The 22,127-nt window shown below is 43.1% G+C and overlaps 1 protein-coding gene across 1 annotated transcript in view; it reads left to right on the top strand.

The window, feature by feature from the left end:
• Nucleotides 1-17,404, top strand: part of C1QL1 (complement C1q like 1) — a 111,766-nt gene extending 94,362 nt beyond the window's left edge. Inside the window, exon 2 of the mRNA XM_056547758.1 lies at nucleotides 15,015-17,404. Within this exon, the coding sequence (XP_056403733.1) occupies nucleotides 15,015-15,194 (180 nt within the window). The 3' untranslated portion in view covers nucleotides 15,195-17,404. The remainder of the gene's footprint in view (nucleotides 1-15,014) is intronic.
• Nucleotides 17,405-22,127: the final 4,723 nt, after the last annotated feature.

Genomic DNA, 22,127 nt, shown 5'->3' with positions numbered 1-22,127 from the left:
GGCGGAGGAGATGACTGCTGAAGCTGTGGTAGCAACTGTTGTAGCATAACGGTCAGTTGAGACAGCTGTTGGCCTTGTTGCGCTATCTGTTGTGACTGCTGGGCGACCACCGTGGTGAGGTCAGCGACAACTGGCAGAGGAACTTCAGCGGGATCCATGGCCGGATCTACAGTCACGATGCCGGCTGGCAGGTAGTGGACCCTCTGTGCCAGAGAGGGATTGGCGTGGACCGTGCTAGTGGACCGGTTCTAAGCCACTACTGGTTTTCACCAGAGCCCGCCGCAAAGCGGGATGGTCTTGCTGCGGCGGTAGTGACCAGGTCGTATCCACTAGCAACGGCTCACCTCTCTGGCTGCTGAAGATAGGCGCGGTACAAGGGAGTAGGCAGAAGCAAGGTCGGACGTAGCAGAAGGTCGGGGCAGGCAGCAAGGATCGTAGTCAGGGGCAACGGCAGAAGGTCTGGAAACACAGGCAAGGAACACACAAGGAACGCTTTCACTGGCACTAAGGCAACAAGATCCGGCAAGGGAGTGCAAGGGAAGTGAGGTAATATAGGGAAGTGCACAGGTGAAAACCCTAATTGGAACCACTGCGCCAATCAGCGGCGCAGTGGCCCTTTAAATCGCAGAGACCCGGCGCGCGCGCGCCCTAGGGAGCGGGGCCGCGCGCGCCGGGACAGAACAGACGGGGAGCGAGTCAGGTAGGGGAGCCGGGGTGCGCATCGCGAGCGGGCGCTACCCGCATCGCGAATCGCATCCCGGCTGGCAGCGGGATCGCAGCGCCCCGGGTCAGAGGACGTGACCGGAGCGCTGCAGCGGAGGGAGTGAAGCGAGCGCTCCGGGGAGGAGCGGGGACCCGGAGCGCTCGGCGTAACATATACATGTTAAGGTCCTTTAACCTTTCCTGGTAAGTTTTATCCTGCAATCCATGTACTAGTTTAGTAGCTCTTCTCTGAACTCTCTCTAGAGTATCTATATCACTCTCCAGATACAGCCTCCAGTACTGTGCACAATACTCCAAGTGAGGTCTCACCAGTGTTCTGTACAGCGGCATGAGCACTTCTCTCATTCTACTGCTTATACCTCTCCCTATACATCCAAGCATTCTGCTAGCGTTTACTGCTGTTCTATTACATTGTCTTCCTACCCTTAAGTCTTCTGAAATAATTAATCCTAAATCCCCTTCCTCAGATACTGAGGTCAGGACTGTGTCAAATATTCTATATTCTGCCCGAGGGTTTTTATGCCCCAGGTGCATTATCTTGCACTTATCCTCATTAAATTTCAGTTGCCAGAGTTCTGACCATTCTTCTAGTTTGCCTAAATCCTTTTCCATTTGGCATATCCCTCCAGGAACATCAACCCTGTTGCATATCTTTGTGTCATCAGCAAAAAGACACACCTTACCATTGAGACCTTTTGCAATATCATTAATGAAGATATTAAACAAAATTGGTGCCAGTACAGATCCCTGAGGTCCCCACTGGTAACAAGACCTTGCTCTGTATATATCCATTAACTACAACCCTCTGTTGTCTGTCACTCAACAATATGGGAGTCCAAGCTCAATAACTGTAGTTTATTGATGTCTTCTGTGTGGGACAGTGTCAAAAGCCTTACTAAAATCTAGCTGTGATGTCTACTGCCCCTCCGCCATCTATTATTTTAGACACCCAGTCAAAAAAATCAATAAGATTTGTTTACATGATCTACCTGACGTAAAACCATGTTGTTTTTTTTTATCTTGCAAACCGTGGGATTTTAGATGTTCCACAATCCTATCCTTTAGTAAGGTTTCCATTAATTTCCCCACTATTGATGTCAGACTTACTGGCCTATAGTTGTTTGATTCCTCCCTACTCCCTTTCTTGTGAATGGACACAACATTTGCTAATTTCCAATCTTCCAGGACGACTCCTGTTACAGTGACTGGTTAAATAAAACTGTTAACGGTTTTGCTAGCTCACCACTAAGCCCTTTTAATAATTTTGGGTGTATCCCATCAGTCCCCTGTGACTTATTTGTCTTCACTTTATACAGCAAACCTAGAACCTCTTCCTCTGTAAAGACACATGCATCAAACGATTCATTAGTCTTCCTCCCTAATGGAGGTCCTTTTTTCTTCTTTTACATCTGTAAAAACTGAACAGAAGTATTCATTAAGGCAGTCTGCTAGCCCTTTATGTTCTTCTACATACCTACCTTCGTTTTTAATTTAGTTATTCCCTGTTTTAATTTCCTTTTTTCATTTATATATCTGAAGAATGTCTTGTCCCCTTTTTTCACAGACTGAACTAGTTTTTCTTCTGCCTGTGCTTTAGTAGTTCTTATAACTTGCTTGGCCTTTTACTGCCTAATCTTGTAGATTTCCCTATCTTCTTTTTTTTTTTTTTTTTTATAATTACTAAATGCTAGCTTTTTGTTTTTTATGATTTTAGCCACTTCTGAAGAGTACCACAGTGGTCTTCTCCTTTTTCTGCTTTTACTGACAAGTCTAATGCAATTTTCTGTTGCCTTAAATAATGCGTCTTTTAAGTAGTCCCATTTCTCCTGGACTCCATGTAATCCGTTCCGATCTGATAGGGACTCATTTATGACTAATCTCATTTTTGAAAAGTCTGTTTTTCTAAAATCTAAAAATTTTGTTTTTGTGTGGTGTGACTCCTTTACTGTTCTTATATTAAACCACACTGACTAGTGATAACTAGATCCCAAGCTTTTGGATATAATAACATCATATACCAAATCCCCATTTGTTAATACCAAATCCAAAATGGCCTCCCTCCGGGTTGGTTCCTCAACCACTTTTTGTAGAGATAATCCCAGTAGGGAATTTAGAATATCTGTACTCCTTGAACAACTAGACATTTTGGTCTTCCAGTTTATTTACGGAAGATTGATGTCTCCCATAATTATAACTTCTCCTTTAGTTGTCATTTTAGCTATTTCCTCAACTCGTAGATCATCTTATTCTTTAACTTGTGTTGGACTTATAATCACACCGTTATATAGTTTGCACCCAAGCATACACTCATACACACTTCCCCTAGCACTAGCTAACCACTAAGCTCTTTTAATAATTTTGGGTGTATCCCATCAGTCCCCTGTGACTTATTTGTCTTCACTTTAGACAGCAAACGTAGAACTTCTTCCTCTGTAAAGACACATGCATCAAACGATTCATTAGTCTTCCTCCCTAATGGAGGTCCTTTTTTCTTCTTTTACATCTGTAAAAACTGAACAGAAGTATTCATTAAGGTAGTCGGCTAGCCCTTTGTTTTCTTCTACATACCTTCCTTCCTCTGTTTTTAATTTAGTTATTCCCTGTTTTAATTTCCTTTTTTCATTTATATATCTGAAGAATGTCTTATCCCCTTTTTTTCACAGACTGAACTAGTTTCTCTTCTGCCTGTGCTTTAAAAGTTCTTATAACTTGCTTGGCCTCTTTCTGCCTAATCTTGTAGATTTCCCTATCTTCATTGCTCTGTTTTTTATTATTTTTTTTAATAATTACTAAATGCTAGCTTTTAGTTTTTTATGATTTTGGTCACTTCTGCTGAGTACCACAGCCTATAATAACATCATATACCAAATCCCTATTTGTGAATACCAAATCAAAAATGGCCTCCCTCCGGGTTGGCTCCTCAACCACTTTTTGTAGAGATAATCCCAGTAGGGAATTTAGAATATCTGTACTCCTGGCAGAACTAGATATTTTGGTCTTTCAGTTTATATTCTTTAACTTGTGTTGGATTTATAATCACACACCGTTATATAGTTTGCACCCAAGCACACACTCATACACACTTCGCCTGCAGCCTACCCCCCCCCCCCCCCTCGTCACCGTAGAAAACACAAGTGATGGCCCACCGGGCAGCATATGCCTTACTTGCCTCTGACTCCAAATCTGCCAGTGAGGACGAGGAAGGTCCTACTTTCCTGTGTTCTTCATCGTCCTCCTCATCATCTAGCACAGACAATGGGCCCCCCAGAAGACGACTGAGATGCCGCCAGGCAAGGCCACCCCCCCTCCCCATGATAGTGACTGAGTCGCCGACACTAGTACGAGTGGCCATGCCACTCGTAATAGGAGTCCGACCCCCCCCAGACAAGTGTACCGGAGCCTCCTTCTGGTGATCCTGTCTGGAGACCCCCAGAGGGTTATCAGCCACGGATTCCTGAGTTTGTTGGCGAGTCAGGAATCCAGATTGACATAGTCGAATACACTGAAATGGACTTTTATTTCAGTGACAACTTTGTGAATCTAATGGTGGAGCAAACAAACTTGTATGCTCAACAGTTCATTGCCCATCACCCAGATTCGTTTTTTGGCAAGGCCCAATAGATGGTACACCATCAATGCAGCCACAATGAGGATGTTTTGGGGCCTCGTGCTTCATATGGGCCTGGTCAGAAAAACCAAGTGTCAGGCAGTACTGGAGTGGGGACGTCCTCTACCAGACCCCACTTTACAGTATGGCCATGACACGAGGACGGATGGAAATGCCTGCATTACACTGATAATGTCCCCCCTGAAGTGATCCTGCCTATGACCGGCTTTACAAAGTGAGGCCAGTCATAGATCACTTTGGGGCCAAATTTTTGGAGGCCTACATACCCCTCAGGGAGCTCTCTGTAGATGAGTCTCTTATCAGTTTTAAGGGGAGATATATTATATTTCCTCGAAGTGGGCGCGGAATGGCGTGAAACTCTAAAAACTTTGTGAGAGTACCTCCGGGTACACTTGCAAGTTTAGAGTATATGAGGGACGAGATTCCCGTATTGAACCCCCAGAATGTCCCCCCACTCAGGTTGTTAGCAAGAAACTTGTTTGGGACCTTGTGTACCCATTGCTGGCTAAGGGTTACCACCTTTACGTGGACAACTTTTATACCAGCATCCCTTGGCGCCAGATCCACATCCGCTTGCGGGACCGTGTGGAAGAACCAGGGTGAGTCCCGTGCCCTTACCCATGAAAACCTGTTGCTGGTCAGGTATAAGGATAAGAGGGATGCCCTTATGCTGACCACTATTCATGGTAACGGCAGCTCACCTGTCCCTGTGCGAGATACCACAACAATAGTCCTCAAGCCCGATTGTATTCTGGACTACAATCTGTATATGGGGGAGTTGATCTCTCTGATCAAGTCCTCAAGCCACACAACGCCTTGATGAAAACACGGGTATGGTACAAAAAAAGTTGCGGTCTACTTGGTACAGGTGGCAGAAAAGAAATCCTGGCACTCACTATATTCTTCGGCCAAGTGTTTTCTGTTTATTTACACAGTGCTAATACAAATAGATGTGTTTCGGCCAAAGCCTTACTCAGACTGACAGTCAGTCTGAGTATGGCTGTGGCCGAAATGCGTCTATTAGTATTAGCACTGTGTACATAAACACAAAACACTTGGCAGAAGAATATAGTGAGTGCCAGGATTTCTTTTCTACCAGAAGTACTTCTTTCCATGTGCACCACTACCGGACTTGAGTGCCGACCCTTTCTTTTGTTATTACTTGGTACAGGTTGCCATGTACAACTCTTTTGTACTGTCCCAGTACGCTGGCAACACAGGGACATTCCTCCAGTTCCAAGAAGAAGTCCTAAAGGTCCTGATCTTTGGCGACCGGGAAAGAGCAGGCTGGAGTTCCCAAGGAACTGGAGTTATAAGTGCCAGTTCCGTATCACAAGAGGGGGATACGGAAGGACACCACCTCAATGCGCCACTTGCCCCGATCATCCCGGCCTCTGCATTAAGGATTGCTTCAGGGAGTATCACACTTCCATGGAGTACTAACTTTTACTTATTTTAATTTTCCATAATTTGACCAGAGTCCTGAGTACATTCCAAATTTTAATCCCATAAGCCACTAAATTGCCCCAAAAAACTGAAAAAGAAAATAAAAAACGGATAAGACCTCTGGGGGTATTTTTCCAAAAAATGGGTCATGGGTCGCCGAGTCACTATCATCGGGGAGGTTTTATGTTGCCTCAAAAAAACCTTTTTTGTAATTTTACGTCCCACTGTTCAAAACACCTGTGAGGTGTAAATACTCCCTGTACCCCCCCTTGTTACGTTCCTTGAGGGGTGTAGTTTCCAAAATGATGGCTCTTGAGGGGGGGTCCCGCTGTTCTGGCACAATGGTTGCTCTGTAAATGCTCAAGGCCCCTGACGGATTCCAGCAAAATTCCCAAAAGATGAATGGCACTCCTGCTCTTCTGAGATCTGGTGAGCACCCACAGAGCAGTTAACACCCAAATATGAGGTATGGCCTTGCTCCAGAGAAATGTATTTATAAATTGTGGGGGACATTTTCTCCTGTTACCCCTTGTGAAAATGAAAAATTTGGGGTAACCCCTGCATTTTTGTGTAAAAAAATCAAATTTTTCCTTTCGACATCCCACTTTAATGAACATTTATCAAACACCTGTGGGGTGTTAAGGCTCACTGTACTGCTTGTTATGTTCCTTGAGGGGTATAGTTTCCAAACTAGTATGCCATGTGTTTTTTTTTTTTGTTTTTTTGCTGTTCTGGCACCATAGGGGCTTCCTAAATGCGACATGCCCCCCAAAAACCATTTCAGCAAAATTCTCTCTCCAAAAGCCAAATGTGACTCCTTCTCTACTGAGCCCTGTAGTGCGCCAGAAGAGCACATGACATCCACATATGGGGTATTTCCATACTCAAAAGAAATGGGGTTACAAATTTTGGGGGGCATTTTCTCCTATTACCTCTTGTAAAAATCGTAAATTTGGGGGGGAAAAAACTGCATTTTAGTGGAAAAAAAACCCAACAATTTAATTTACACATTCGACTTTACCGAGAAGTCGTCAAACACCTGTGGGGTGTTAATGCTCACTGGACCCCTTGTTACATGCCTTGAGGGGTGCTGTTTCCAAAATAGTATGCCATGTGGTTTTTTTGCTGTTATGGCACCATAGGGGCTTCCTAAATGTGACATGCCCCCCAAAAACCATTTCAGAAAAATTCACTCTCCAAAATCCCATTGTCACTCTTTCCCTTTTGAGCCCTCTAGTCCACCCACAGAACAGTATTTCCTTACTAGAGAAAAATTGGGTAGCAAATTTTGGGGGGCTTTTTCTCCTATTACCCCTTGTAAAAATTCAAAAACTGGGTCTAAAAAAATATGGGAGTGTAAACAAATTAAGATTTTGAATTTTCTCCTTCCCTTTGCTGCTATTCCTTTGAAACACCTAAAGGGTCAACAAACTTTCTGAATTTCATTTTGAATACTTTGAGGGGTGCAGTTTTTATAATGGGGTCATTTGTGGGGTATTTCTAATATGAAGGCCCTTCAAATCCCCTTCAAAACTGAACTGGTCCCTGAAAAATTCAGATTTTAAAGGACAACTGCAGTGGTACACATTTATATATGCCCGTGCCTCAAAAATAAACAAAATAAACTCATACATACCTTCCTACGAGCCCCCGTTGGTCCTGCACAGGCCTCACGGTCCGGCAGTGCTGACTTCATTCCACTTCCTGGGGACGCAGCAGAGCCGTAGGAGTATCACCGGCCGTAGCGATGTCCCACCCGGTCGGTGATAGGCTGAGCCCACTGTCATGTAAGGAGCTCTAGCCGGATTCTTACATGAGAGTGGTCTCAGCCTATCACAGGCCAGGGCGGGACATTTTTACGGCCGATGATACGCCGACGGCTCTGCGGCGTCCCCGTCCCCAGGAAGTGGAATGACGTCAGTACTGCCGGACCGTGAGGCCTGTGCCGGACCAACGGGGGCTCGTAGGAAGGTATATATGAGTTTATTTTGTTTATTTTTGAGGCCCGGGCATGGGCATATATAAATGTGTACCACTGCAGTTGTCCCCTAGATATCTTATCCCCTATCCAAAGGATAGGGCATAAGATGTCAGATCGCCGGGATCCCACTGCTGGGAAGCCCAGGATCCCCGCTGCGGCACTGCGCTATCATTACAGCACAGAGCGAGTTCGCTCTGTGCGTAATGACGGGTGATACAGGGGACGGAGCCGCATGATGTCATGGCTCCGCCCCTCGTAACATCACGGCCCGTCCCCTTAATGCAAGTCTATGGCAGGGGGCGTGACGACCACCGCGCCCCCTCCCATAGACTTGTATTGAAAGGGGCGGGCCGTGACGTCACGAGGGGCGGAACCATGACGTAACGATGCTCCGGCCCCTGTATTGCCCGTCATTACGTGCAGAGCGAACTTGCTCTGTGCTGTAATGATAGCGCAGTGCCGCAGCGGGGATCCTGGTTCTCCCCAGCAGCACGACAGCGGCGATCTGACATCTTATCCCCTATCCTTTGGATAGGGGATAAGATGTCTAGGGGTGGAGTACCCCTTTAAACATTTTGTGAAAATTTTGAAAATTGCTGCTGAACTTTGAAGCCCTTTGATGTCTTCCAAAAGTAAAAACATGTCAACTTTATGATGCCCACATAAAGTAGACATATTGTATATGTGAATCAATATAAAAAATTTTGTAATGTCCATTTCCCTTACAAGCAGAGAGCTTCAAAGTTAGAAGAAAAATGCAAAATCTTCTATTTTTTCATGAAATTTGGGGATTTTTCACCAAGAAATGATGCAAGTATCGACAAAAATTTAGCACTAACATAAAGTAGAATATGTCACGAAAAAACAGTCTTGGAATCAGAATGATTAGGAAAAGCATCCCAGAGTTATTAATGCTTAAAGTGACAGAGGTAAGATGTGCAAAAAATGCTCTCATCCTTAACCTGTTCGGGACGGGGGACTACCTGTATGCCCTCCACCCACTCCCTGTCTATATCGCGGGGCCACACCGTGTCATAGCAGGTCGAGCCCGGCACCTAGCAACGGCCGAGACCCGTGGCTAATAGCGCCGCGTCCAAAGTGAAAGTAAACTATTGCCGGTTAGCTCGAGGGGCTGCTCGGGATCGCCACAATGAAATTGCGGCATCCCAAACAGTTTACAGGACAGCAGGAGGGTCCCTACCTTCCTCCTCGCTGTCCGATCGCCGAATAACTGCTCAGTGCCTGAGATCCAGGTATGAGCAGTCAAGGAACAGAATCATTGATCAATGGTTTCCTATGAGAAACCATTGATCAATGTAAAAGATCAGTGTGTGCAGTGTTATAGCCCCCTATAGGATCTATAACACTGCAAAAAAAAAAAGTGGGAAAAAAAAGTGGAAAAAAAAGATCATTTAACCACTTCCCTAATAAAAGTTTGAATCACCCCATTTTCCCATTAAAAAAGAACTGTGTAAATAAAAATAACTATATGTGGTATCGCCGGGTGTGGAAATGTCCGAATTATAAAAATATATAGTTAATTAAACTGCACGGTCAAAGGCGTACGTGCCAAAAAATTCCAAAGACCAAAATAGCGTATTTTTGGTCACTTTTTATATCATGAAAACATTCATAAAAAGTGATCAATAGGTCTGATCAATACATACTAAAAACTTCAGAACACGGCGCAACGAATGAGCCCTCATATCGGCCCGTACATGGAAAAATAAAAAAGTTATCGGGGTCAGAAGATGACAACTTTAAACGTATACGTTTTCCTGCATGTAGTTATGATTTTTTCCAGAAGTACGACAAAATCAAACCTATATAAGTAGGGTATCATTTTAATCGTATGGACCTACAGAATAAAGAGAAGGTGTCATTTTTACCGAAAAATGTACTGTGTAGAAATGGAAGCCCCCAAAATTACAAAATGGCATTTTTCTTCAATTTTGTCGCACAATGATGTTCTTTTCCGTTTCACCGTAGATTTTTGGGTAAAATGACTGATGTCATTACAAAATAGAATTGCTGGCACAAAAAATAAGCCATCATATAGATTTTTAGGTGCAAAATTTAAAGGGTTATGAGAGGAAAAAACTAAAGTGCAAAAAGGGTTAAAGGGGTACTCCGGAGGAAAACATTATTACCGTATATACTCGAGTATAAGCCGAGTTTTTCAGCACGATTTTTCATGCTGAAAACGCCCTCCACGGCTTATACTCGAGTGAACTCTCCGCCTGTCAATCCCTTCATCAGTGGTCTTCAACCTGCGGACCTCCAGATGTTGCAAAACTACAACTCCATGCAAGCCCGGGTGTTGTAATGCTGAAACCTCTGGAGGTCCACAGGTTGAAGACCACTGCGGCCTTCGTCTTCATCCAGCCCCCCCCCCCTTTTGTTTTGTACTCACCTCCCCTCGGCGGGACATTAGGGTGAGCTGGTCCGGGCCATCTATGCTGCAGGGACCGTCCGGTGGGGATGGTTAGTCGTTGCGGGCTGTCCATTTTCACCGGGGGGGGCCTCTTCGTCGTCGTCAAGGCAACGTCACTACTGCGGGCCCGAAGCGCGGAGAAGAGGCCCCCCCGGTGAAAATGGACAGCCCGCAACGACTAACCATCCCCACCGGACGGTCCCTGCAGCATAGATGGCCCAGACTAGCTCACCCTATCTTCCCGCCGAGGGGAGGTGAGTACAAAACAAAAGGGGGGGGGGGCTGGATGATGACGAAGGCCACAGTGGTCTTCAACCTGCGGACTTCCAGAGGTTTCAAAACTACATGCATGGAGTTGTAGTTTTGCAACATCTGGAGGTCCGCAGGTTGAAGACCACTGATGAGGGGATTGACAGGCGGTGATGATGAAGGGGGGGGGGTGATGACAAAGGCTACAGTGGTCTTCAATCTGCGGACCTCCAGAGGTTTCAAAACTACAACTCCCAGCATGCCGATGGCTGTCGGCTGAGGTTTCAAAACTACATGCTGGGAGTTGTAGTTTTGCAACATCTGGAGGTCAGCAGGTTGAAGACCACTGGGGAAGGGATTGACAGGCGGTGATGATTAAGGGGGGGATGATGACGGGGGTCTGGATAATTACATGGGGGGGATTATGTATTTCCCACATTAGGCTTATAGTCAAGTCAATAACTTTTCCTGGGTTTTTGGGGTAAAATTAGGGGCCTCGGCTTATATTCGGGTCGGCTTATACTCGAGTATATACGATATTATAAAAAATTTTAAATCAACTGGTGCCAGAAAGTTAAACAAATTTTGAAATTACTTCTATTAAAAAAAACTTAATCCTTCCAGTACTTAATAGTTGCTGAATACTACAGAGGAAATTATTTTCTTTTTGGAACACAGAGCTCTCTGCTGACATCTCTGTCCATTTTAGGAACTGTCGAGAGCAGGTGAAAACCTCCATAGCAAACATATGCTGCTCTGGACAGTTCTTAAAATGGACAGGGATGTCAGCAGAGAGCACTGTGGTCATGATGTCAGCAGAGAGCACTGTGTTCCAAAAAGAAAAGAATTTCCTCTGTAGTATTCAGCAGCTAATAAGTGCTGGAAGGAGTAAGATTTTTTCATAGAAGTAATTTACAAATCTGTTTAAAAAAAAAGTTTTTCACCGGAGTACCCCTTTAAAGGATTAACTTTCTAGCACCAGTTGATTTGAAAAATGTTTTTTCCACTGGAGTACCCCTTTAACGTGGCCTATGGCGTCAAAGTTTATGTTTAAACTAAGGAAATTCTGCAAGCAAGTTATGCAAGTGGATTCACACCGCCCGGAACCAGCGATGATTTCACAAGGAATTTGCAGCCAAAATTAACCCCTTTTCTGGGCAGATTCCACCATCAAATTACTTATTGGAAGTTCTGCTATGGAACTGAGCAGCAGCCTTCCCTTAAGATCAAATGGAGGCTGCTGCAAGTGAAATCCACTCAGAATTCCCAAGAATTTTAAATGTAATGTCCGTTGTGAGCGTGGATGATCCCTAAATGCCCTATCTGATCCAATTGTTAACAGCACTGGACATCATAGTGGTATGAATTTTATTTGATGTGAGGTGGATCAATGGGGGTGATGTATGAAAACTGGTAGAAACGTGGAGCAACTATCAAAATTCTTCTTACATTTTCAAAAGGCCTCTGAAAAAAACAAATAAGCTGGATTCTCATTTGCGGCTACTTTCATTGTCACTTTTTTCTTTCCACTGGTTGTCATAAGTCTCCCCTATTGTCTTCAGATTGTGTCCTTGAAGTATTCTTGCCCATTCTGTTTTTGTCTAGATAGCCTATATCTACAGATACATAGAGGAATGGAAAGTTCTGAAAGTTCCAAAAGAAGTGATAGACAAAAAGTGAAGCATCTCTTCACCTACTTTGCTCAGAAGAGCAACAAGAGACATAGCTATAGTAGGTGCAAGAGTGAACATGACATAACGTAACTAAACCAAATTTAGCATTTGGGCCCTGTATATGCCATACACATGACATGCTAAAAAGAATACAATACATGAAGGTCCACTTTACTTAGATGGGCCTCTGAATGTTCTTAAGAACCACTGTCACTTAAGATAATTTGCTGAAAAATAAAGCTTGCCATACACATGGGATTGGCCAGAATGCACCAACATGACTAAGTCTCGTCCAAACTACGGACATTCAACCAGTGGAATTCCAATGGATGGGTGGGCGTTTTCGAATGCTTCATTGGACAAAGACTTCATCCACAGTGCAGACATTTTACTGGGGGAATTCTGCAGCCGAATTCCTCGAGTCCCTTTGTTTTCAATGGGATTATGATGCTCTGTGGGATTCTGAGGCTCTGTTTAGCTTGCTGAATCGCTGCAGCGGAATTGTGCTGGGAGATCTATGGAGATAGCAATGCCAACATGGTCCTACTGCTGAAGTATCGGCAGTGTCCTTTGCAAGCGGACATTCAGTCAGTGGAATTCCCTGCAGAATTCTACCAAAAGAATGTACATGTTGATTATTTGAACGGACTTACTTTCTGCTGGCGGAATTCCGCTGTGGCGTTTCAGCAGTCTGAACCAAGAAGCAGAAACCCATTGAAAACTCACAATAGGCATGGGTGAAGTGAGAGACCTTTGGCCAATCTTGTCTTTTTAGTTCGCCACGGCTAAGAAAATCCAAACTGGCTGATCACATTTTTGGCAGACATTAGTTGCCAACTTTTATCTTTATTAATCATGAGACAACATTGAAATACCAATAAGAAATCCAACTTCGCAACCATGAATTATAAGCAAATGCAAAATGTTATAGTGAGAAAGTCTCCACTACTTTTGCATTTTTAGTTGTGACATTCCATCCACATTGTCACAGCTATGCCTCTTTCCTATCTTTTTTTGCAATCTTAGAGGCAGTCCATGGTTCATGGGGGTTCAGCTAAAAAGCAAACCCCAACTGAAAAGATTTTTTGCTTATTTTAACCAAGGTATGCTGGTTATCAATTGGCAATCCCAACTATGGCTCATGATTCCTAATGATACAACCTAACTGATCATCTTATTGCCAGATATCTGTTGGGTATTGGCCATTTGTGTACAGGTTCCATCCAATAGTCATCCGAAACTGTCTCAATGGCTTGTTACAGCAGACATTTTGTTGTCTAGTAGAAAAACAAGGATTATTTTTCAGCAGGGGGGACTGCCACTTTTAATGAGTCACATACTCCTCTTCCTTCTCGCTGCCGCTTTCTCTCGTTCTTTAGTTCTTGGCAGGCAAGCCGGTGACTGGAGACATTAATTACAAGCACAGTGAGCTGTTTATTCTCCTTATTAATACACCTGTGCTGCTGCTTGTGTGTTAGGAGTCGGTGTCTCACCTCACATGTGCCTCTGTCCTGTCACAATAGCGACGCACTTCCACTAGAAATAGAGGGATTCATCATTAACCCCTCGAGGGCAATATACTCAGTGTACAGTCATTGATTTCCAATACCGATAGCTGCAGTATTCAGAGACTGAAGAGTCAAGGGTCCGTCTGCCTCCAAGTGCGCAAAAAAATATTGGCTTTCTGATGTCTAAAGTGGAATCAGATTTTTCTGTCTCATTGCAATTTTAACATTATTTTGATGGATTTTTGTAAGATTAAAGGACGTGGTAATTGCATCTTGTCAGATCATCTAATTAGTTTATTATTTTCAGATTTCATTTAATTTGTTTTAAACCAAACTCTGCATTTACTTTTACTTGTTGACAAATAAATAAGACCTATTAAGTGTTCTTCTGGTCTAACTCCATTCTCAATGCAGGTTTACCAGTGCAGCCATAAAACATGAGGCAACCTAAAAGAATATGGGGGATATTTATCAAAACCTGTACAGAGGAAGAGTGGTGCAGTTGCCCATGGAAACCAATCAGATTTCTTCTTTCACTTTTGTGGGACCTGTGAAAAATGAAAGAAACAATCTGATTGGTTGCCATGGGCAACCGCACCACTCTTCTTCTACACAGGTTTTGATAAATACCCCCCTATGAGTATATTGCAGTTAGCACAGATCCATGTTGACTGCATCTTAATTACTGTTTAATTTAAAGTATTTCTGGTAACCCTATTAAAGGCTTCGGACACCTTTGAAAGCATTTTTGTTCTTGCTTGGTCTTTATACATTTTTTGCTTAGTTTATCCACTAATATTTTAGTGACCAGTACAGTAACCAGTGAAGTTTTGTCAGAGAAGCTACCTTGACAAGTCTGTATCCAGCCCTTTTCTCTACTATCCTGAACAAACTTTTACGCTGATGCTCATAAAACTATCTAGAAGCTTGTTGAGGACAGGAGAGGCAGGGATACTGGGTATGCCAGGTCCCGCCTTCGTTGCACAAAGCCAGTGATAAACATATTAGCAATGCTGGCTTATAACAGGTCTATCTCTGGAACTCGACCATGGATCCAGGTTAGTTATACCTCATTTTAATCTGGTTTACGCGCACTATAACTGTGCATTCAATTTAGTGCAGGTGAACCGGATTTGGCCTTTTTCTTATGGTACATGGTAAAGGTCCAGAGGATCAAACTTCTAACAATTAAATATTGATGCCGTATACCAGACCTGCACAACTGGGCAGTTCGGGGGCCCAAATTTTCATCTTTACATTGATGAATATCAAGCAACATGTGTGTGTTCAAACGCTGCCCAAAACTCAAACAATCCAATAATGTCTCTCTCGATTAAGCATTGTTTCACACTCTTTTGTTATTCTCCTTTAGGTCCGTGCCAGTGCCATTGCTCAAGATGCAGATCAGAATTATGATTATGCCAGTAACAGCGTGATCCTTCACCTGGATGCCGGAGATGAAGTCTACATAAAGTTGGATGGTGGAAAAGCTCATGGAGGCAATAACAACAAATACAGTACCTTCTCTGGCTTCATCATTTATTCAGATTGAGAAACATGTACTCTGGACTACCCCTAACTACACCTACACTGTCGGGGAGGAAGGAGCCCAAGAGAAAAGCGTGGGTCGGCTGCATGGAACACTTTAATCCCCTCCATTGCACAAGATGTGCTTGGGATTGTGCAGCTGCTCCCCCCCATTGCTTATACAACACCTCTCTTGTGTACCTGACTACTCCTGTGCCATCTCCCATGCTTCACTGTGTAGCTGTTCAATAAAACCTCACTACTGTACTCCTGGCCTAACTTCACTCATGCCCCTAGTCCTCATTTGAGGCCACATTTCCATTCAAAGCCCATTCTTAAAATGGCTGATGCAATTTTATGAAGTCATTTTTAATTTTCCTTACCTGTCAAGCTCCTTTCAACATCGGTTCAGAATTGCCTTGGTGTGTCAGATATAATTTCCTAGTCCATCATTACGCTATAGGCATTATTTCAATAAGCATCAGAATAGCTCATGGATAGAGTAAAAATGCAGGGTAATACTTCTGTCATACAACCATCTTCATAGACTTACGATTTGGTACACCTTCCTTTGCTTTTCCATTGATATATATACCTCCATCTAATTAGGTGCCAAAATATCTCCAGCAAACGTCATGCCTTTAACACCTTCTGTTCTTGTATTCATACTCCATCTATTATTCTATGTAAATACTCTTTAAGCCACATGTATGCATTTAAAGTTTTGTGTATCATCAACATACCCTATGTCTTCAAGTGCCATATTCCTTCCAACAAGTATCATGCTACCATCTTCGCTAAGCCTAATTCATCTATTTTTCACTATACGGTATTTTGTGCTTGTAGAACCCAACCAAGAGCTCTGGGTACATTTCTCCATCATGAATCAAGATCCTGTCTTTGTACTACATCTAATAAATGTAAAACCTTCATGCTTCTTGGCAGTCATCAGCCAGAATATATCAGTTTCAAGTTTGCATATCTCAGACCTTTTTGTGTTTCTCCTCGAAGACTATTCTTCTCCAATTCCAACTCTTATATTTCCTTCAAACCCTTACGACTGAATCCCTGCAACAAACTTAATATCACATTTATGCTAACCCCATCACTTACGTTAGTACCCACCTGGCAAACCTAATTTCCGTATTCCCACCCTCACATGAAAATATATTGTCATCTAAATAGCTCCCTGGGCCTCTAGTAAGCTTGTATTAGTCATGATGCTGTTACCCCACTGCCATATCTCACAATTATATCCAGCTTGTAAATGTCAACATCTAACTCATTTTAAAGTCACTACTCCAATATGGCTTCTCCAGTTTCTTTCATCAGACCTATATTTGTTTCTTGTGCCTATATGAATCCAAATAGCCCCCAGCGTTATTTCTCCCTTCTACCTCAATCTGTGCATTTCTAGAACTCCCAAATAAATCTTGTAATTATATACAGAGTGTTAAAGAAAGAGAATGAGTCACACAAAAGCTTCCCCCACAGACTAAAAAACCTATATATATTGGGTGTACAGGACAATCTTTCAGTACGCTCTGTGTTCCCTACCTTAGGCCTGTCGTATTGTGACTTTTTCCATTTGAAGAGAGAATCAATCAGATTAAGCAGCAGCATCCTAAAAGCGTACCTAGAGACTTGCTAATTAAAAAAGTAACACTTTAATGCTAAAATAATGTTTTTTTCCCAGAAATTTATGTCCACGTTTTGCAAACCTCAATTAATTTGGATCTGTAAGGTTTGACATCTCTGTACTTAAAGATGCCACCCTGCCGGGCATTAGATTGACCTGCACAAAACCATTCATTAGCAGATACAGCCCTCGAGTAATCTGCATCAAGGAGCTCACAGTGGCTCTAGACTGCCAGCCAGCCTTGGCAGCTCTGCTCGTTGGTTCTATCTCCTGACTGGCATGGTGGTGGCACCTTACTCTGGCCACCGGTCAATTATTATTATTATTATAAGTTTCACATATTCGTTGGTCATGTCAATGATGGATGGATTGCATGTTTTAGATTATATCTACAGTACATGAGGAATGGAATAATACCTAATCTTACATTAAGATAAGACTTATGTGCCCTGTTTATTGAGATCCTACAAGTTATCCCTGCTTGGTATTTCATAGGGGTTTACCTATGTCAAAAGCTGTGTCCTCTTTTGTCCTGTAATGTTTCTGTGGGATATATATAAAAAAACATTTCTTGTAAATATAAAAACCTTCAAGGAATTGTAAAAAAAAAAAAAAGCAAAGTGTGTTTTCTTGCCTTTTCAATGGGAAGGTGTTATGGGAGGTATCAGCTGCACATGGAAGTCTATGAATAGGATAACAGGTAAGAGGAGCTAGTTGCAGAGGAAGAAAAAGGCAGAGAAACACATTGAGAAGCTGCTAAAAACTCTTGTGTTATATATCACTCCAGTGATAAATTCACTGCTAACACTGCTCAGTGCTACTCTATAATGTCCTCCATGCTGCTATTACTGCTGCTTCTGAGAGTGTGCTATGTATATATAGAAAAGCAGTACCCCTTCATCTGGGTCTGCAGTGTATAGGAGACATCATAGCAGTTAGGCTATACTCACTAGCTCAGAGATAAGTGAACATTAGAGATGAACCGGTAGAAGGGAAAACTGGTGTAACTGCCATAAAAAAAACTATATAATGGCCATAAAAGATGCTATTCTTCATGTAAACATTCCAGCTTAGCCTAAATAGTTAACTGAGTAGTGGGCAGGCACGCTTTAAGATAACCTTCGAGAAAACTTTAATTTTTACAAGAGTCTTTAAATTTATAGTGCCATTTTTTCAGGCACTTGTTACTTATTCTGTGACCTTCATATTATCTCGTTTGGGGCAATCATTCAATGGGAAATGCATCCATGAATGAAATTCTGATATGCTATAGATAAGGTTTAGAAGTTTGCATCATGGAATCGCTTGGACCACAACTAAATTCCAGAATTTATGGATTCTCCATAAAACATCCTAACCCACATAGCACCAGTTGCTAAAAAATCTCACATAGCATAGCAATCAAAGCAAAGCTCTGCTAATCTGATGGGCCTTTCTATTAAAATGTTATATGTCAAATTTCAAATAATCTTTACAAACACGCATTTCTCTATGATTGTGATCTGCAAGATGTGGCTGTCCAGTTATGGTGAAACTACAACATCTCCTATATTCTAATGGCTACAGTCTGTTGGATCATGCTAGGAGTTTCAGGAGTTTGACATCTCAGTTGGACAGCCACAGGTTGGAAGCCATTGCTTTATGACACAGTTCCTGAACTTGCAAAACTACAGGTCCCTTCATGCTTGACAGCCTTTGGCTGTTAGTTAGGGTATGATGTAGGCCTGCACGATATATTGCAATTGCATCGCTATCATTGTGGATTGCGATATTTAGAATTGGCATTTAGAAAAATCTGGCGATTACCTGCTCCAACAACTCCCGGCTCAGGCAGCGGCGGCTCGGCCAGGCATCCCCCAGCCTGGCAGCAGCGGTGTCTCCGCATCCAACGGCTCTGCTTTGGCAGTTCAGCCCGTCATCCCACGGCCCCACAACAGCGGTTTGGCCCGGCATCTCACGGCCCAGCAATGGCGACTCGTCACATCATTCCACAGTCCCGCGGCACGCGGCTTGGCCTGGCTCCCGTACAGTGCATCTGTCTGTAGGTTCCTCCCAGCAGTGCTAGGCCTGGTAAATGAATTTGAGAGGGATAATTTCGTATTATTCCTCCCCATTTCATGTTCAAATCCTTTATAATAACATAGAGGGGCTTGGAAAATATAATGGGATTGGTTGTATGAAGGTAATGGGCTGTATGGGGGGGGCAAGGGTTGCATGAGGGGGGAACATGGGCTATATGAGGGAGAACATGGGCTATATGAGGGGGAACATGGGCTATATGAGTTTCATATAGCAAATCACCTCATATAGCTGGTCCTCCTATCGTGTATATCCCTCCCTCATATAGCCCATGTTCCCCCTTATATAGTCCATTTCCACCTCATATAGCTGGTCCTCCTTAAACAATCTATATTCCCTCCATGTTCCCCCTTATATAGCCCATGTTCCTCATTAAAGGAAATCTGTCAGCAGTATTACCCACACTAAAGCTGTCACAAAGGCTTGTAGTTCGGGTGATGCTTATCAAAACGATACTCACGGTGTCCAGATGCGCCCAGGAATTCCGCTGCAATTCGCTTTTTTTTTGTTCTATGTAAATGAGGGCCTTGGGGCATGGGCGGAGCTCCGAACCGAGCTAGGGGCACACTGACGTCATCTTCACCGGATGGGCGCTCTGCCCGATTCATCAATATTCATAACCCCCCTCCCTGCTCTTGCGCCCCGTGCTAGTGTGCAGTACATGCGCCGCATCTCTCCCTGCTCTTGTGCCCCTTGTTTGTGTACGGCACATGCGCCGTACACTAACACGGGGCGTAAGAGCTGGGAGGGTTGTTATGATTATTCATGAGCCGTACGGTGCGCCCACCCGGCAAGGATTAAGTCAGCGTGCCCCTAGTTCGGAGCTCCGCCCATGCCTCAAGGCCCTCATCAGCATAAAAAGAAAAAAGGCTAATTGTGGCGGAATGGCTGGAAAAATCTGGACGCCGTGAGTATCATATTTATCAGCATCACCTGCACTACAAGCCTGTGTGACAGCTTTAGTGCGGGTGATACTGCTGACAGATTTCCTTTAATATAGCTGGCCCCCTCATATAACCCATTGTCCCCCTCATAGTCTATATTCCCCCTCATACAGCCCATGTCCCCGCTTATAAAGCCGTTTGCCTTATTATAGCATATTTTTCCCCTCATATAGACGTTATCTTCATATAGGCATTCCCTCTCATAAAGCCAATCCATAATATGAAATGAGGGTATTGGCTATATGAAAAAGGGGGAGTTCACCATTTGTTTATTATATCGAAATCACAATCACACATTTTCCCCATATCGTGCAGCCCCAGTATGATGGATGTTGTAGTTTTTCAACAACTGGGAAGTCACAGATTGGGGAAAAAATGCTTTAGCACATAGAAAAAGGATCAATTTCCACTGAATATCATTTTTCCCAGAAGATCCTAGAGACATGTCAAAAGTTTTCATCAGGCAGGGTCATGCTTCTCTCCCCACTCACATGCTTCTCTCCCCACTCACATGCTTTTCTCCCCACTCTGTGTCTATGAGACCTGGATCACCCAATATATGTTTATTAGTCCCTACCGGTCATGGGACAGAGCCAGGAGAGAAGGCACTAAGCGTGCATTTTTCTGACTCGATCTCATGATAGACTGAGGTCTGAAGACTCGTTCACATTAATCGTTCTGTGTAAAAGGGCCAAGGAATGAGCTTTTGGATTAAACATGCAACTGGAAAAATCTTTGTTATGGGCCTATGTTAAAAGGCTGGAAAAAGACATAAGTCCATCCATTTTGGCCTATTAACCATTAGTGTTGATGCAGCAAAAAAACCTAAAAGTTAGAAGTCATTTTTTCTCATTTTAGGGAGAGAATGTCTTTCTGACTTCAAATATGGCAGTAAGAAAAAAGTCCCTGGATCAAAACCCCTGTCCCGAATCTTGTGACTAGAACCTGTAACATTATTCCTCTCAAAAAATGTATCCAGGCCCCTTTTGAACTCTTTTATTGAATTCATCATTCCTCAGTCTCACTATGGTAGAGTTCCTCAGTTTCTCACTATTCTTACAGTAAAGAATTTCCTGTGCCCATTGAGAAACCTCATTTCTTCTCGGCATAGAGAATGCCTCCTTGGTGCCCTCTATAATTATGAAATTAAAAGGCCACTGATTTTTCCATTTTTCCCTGCCTGCAATTGAGTCAAGTAAGAGTTCATTTATTAGCGCTAGCCAATGAGATTGGCGCTCGATATCGGAGCCTGGTCAGCCCATGTAAAAAGACATTAAGGTACTACTAGGGGAGTCTGACCACAGCTTACCACTCAGAAATCATGGATGCTAAGCCATGCCAAACGTTTAGCCAACAAAGGTTCAGCCAACAGCTATCCTATGTATAGGGGTACCTTTAGATTACTGGCTGTTTCCAATGAAATCAGAGGGCTCATTAAAGAGGTTATCCAGGAAAAAACTTACATATATATATATATATATATATATATATATATATATATATATCAACTGGCACCAGAAAGTTAAACCGATTTGTAAATTACTTCTATAAAAAAAAATCTTAATCCTTTCAGTATTTATGAGATGCTGAATTTGAGTTGTACTTTTCTGTCTAAGTGCTCTCTGATGACACGTGTCTCGGGAGCTGTCCAGAGTAGAAGCAAATTCCCATAGGAACTGCACAGAGTAGAAGAGGTTTGCTATGGGAATTTGCTTCTACTCTGGACAGCTCCCGAGACACGTGTAATCAGAGAGCACTTAGACAGAAAAGAACAACTCAACTTCAGCAGCTGATAATTATTGGAAGGATTAAGATTTTTTTTATAGAAGTAATTTACAGATATGTTTAACTTTCTGGAGCCAGTTGATCTTAAATAAAATTACCGTAGTTTTTTCCTGGAAAAGCCCTTTAACAATAGTCTAATGTGTACAGCCAGCCTGAAATGGTTGAGAACAAGAGCTAAAGACTAATGCGCTGTCATCAGCTGCCCAACAAATGCAGATGATATAGTATTTAAGGTTCAAATCCCTTTAAGGATATCATCTATTACTTCTTACATAAAGTCTAATGTCCTCACCACATATTATGCGAACCCGTGAGCAGGGCATGGCAGACACTTATGTACTGATTGAATGGTGGGCAGGCACAACCAGCTCATTGTCTGCTTGGGACTGGGAGAAGGGAATGTTTGATGTAAAGGGAACGTGAGGGATAGTTCTGAGGGCTGGGGCTCAGCTGTTTCCAACACTCAGGGACACTGGCGACTGAATGCAGACACTGCAAGAGGACACTCCAG

Source organism: Hyla sarda, chromosome 12 (genome assembly GCF_029499605.1).
Source record: "Hyla sarda isolate aHylSar1 chromosome 12, aHylSar1.hap1, whole genome shotgun sequence".
Lineage (NCBI taxonomy): Eukaryota > Metazoa > Chordata > Amphibia > Anura > Hylidae > Hyla > Hyla sarda.
This window is presented reverse-complemented; position numbering and strand designations above follow the sequence as displayed.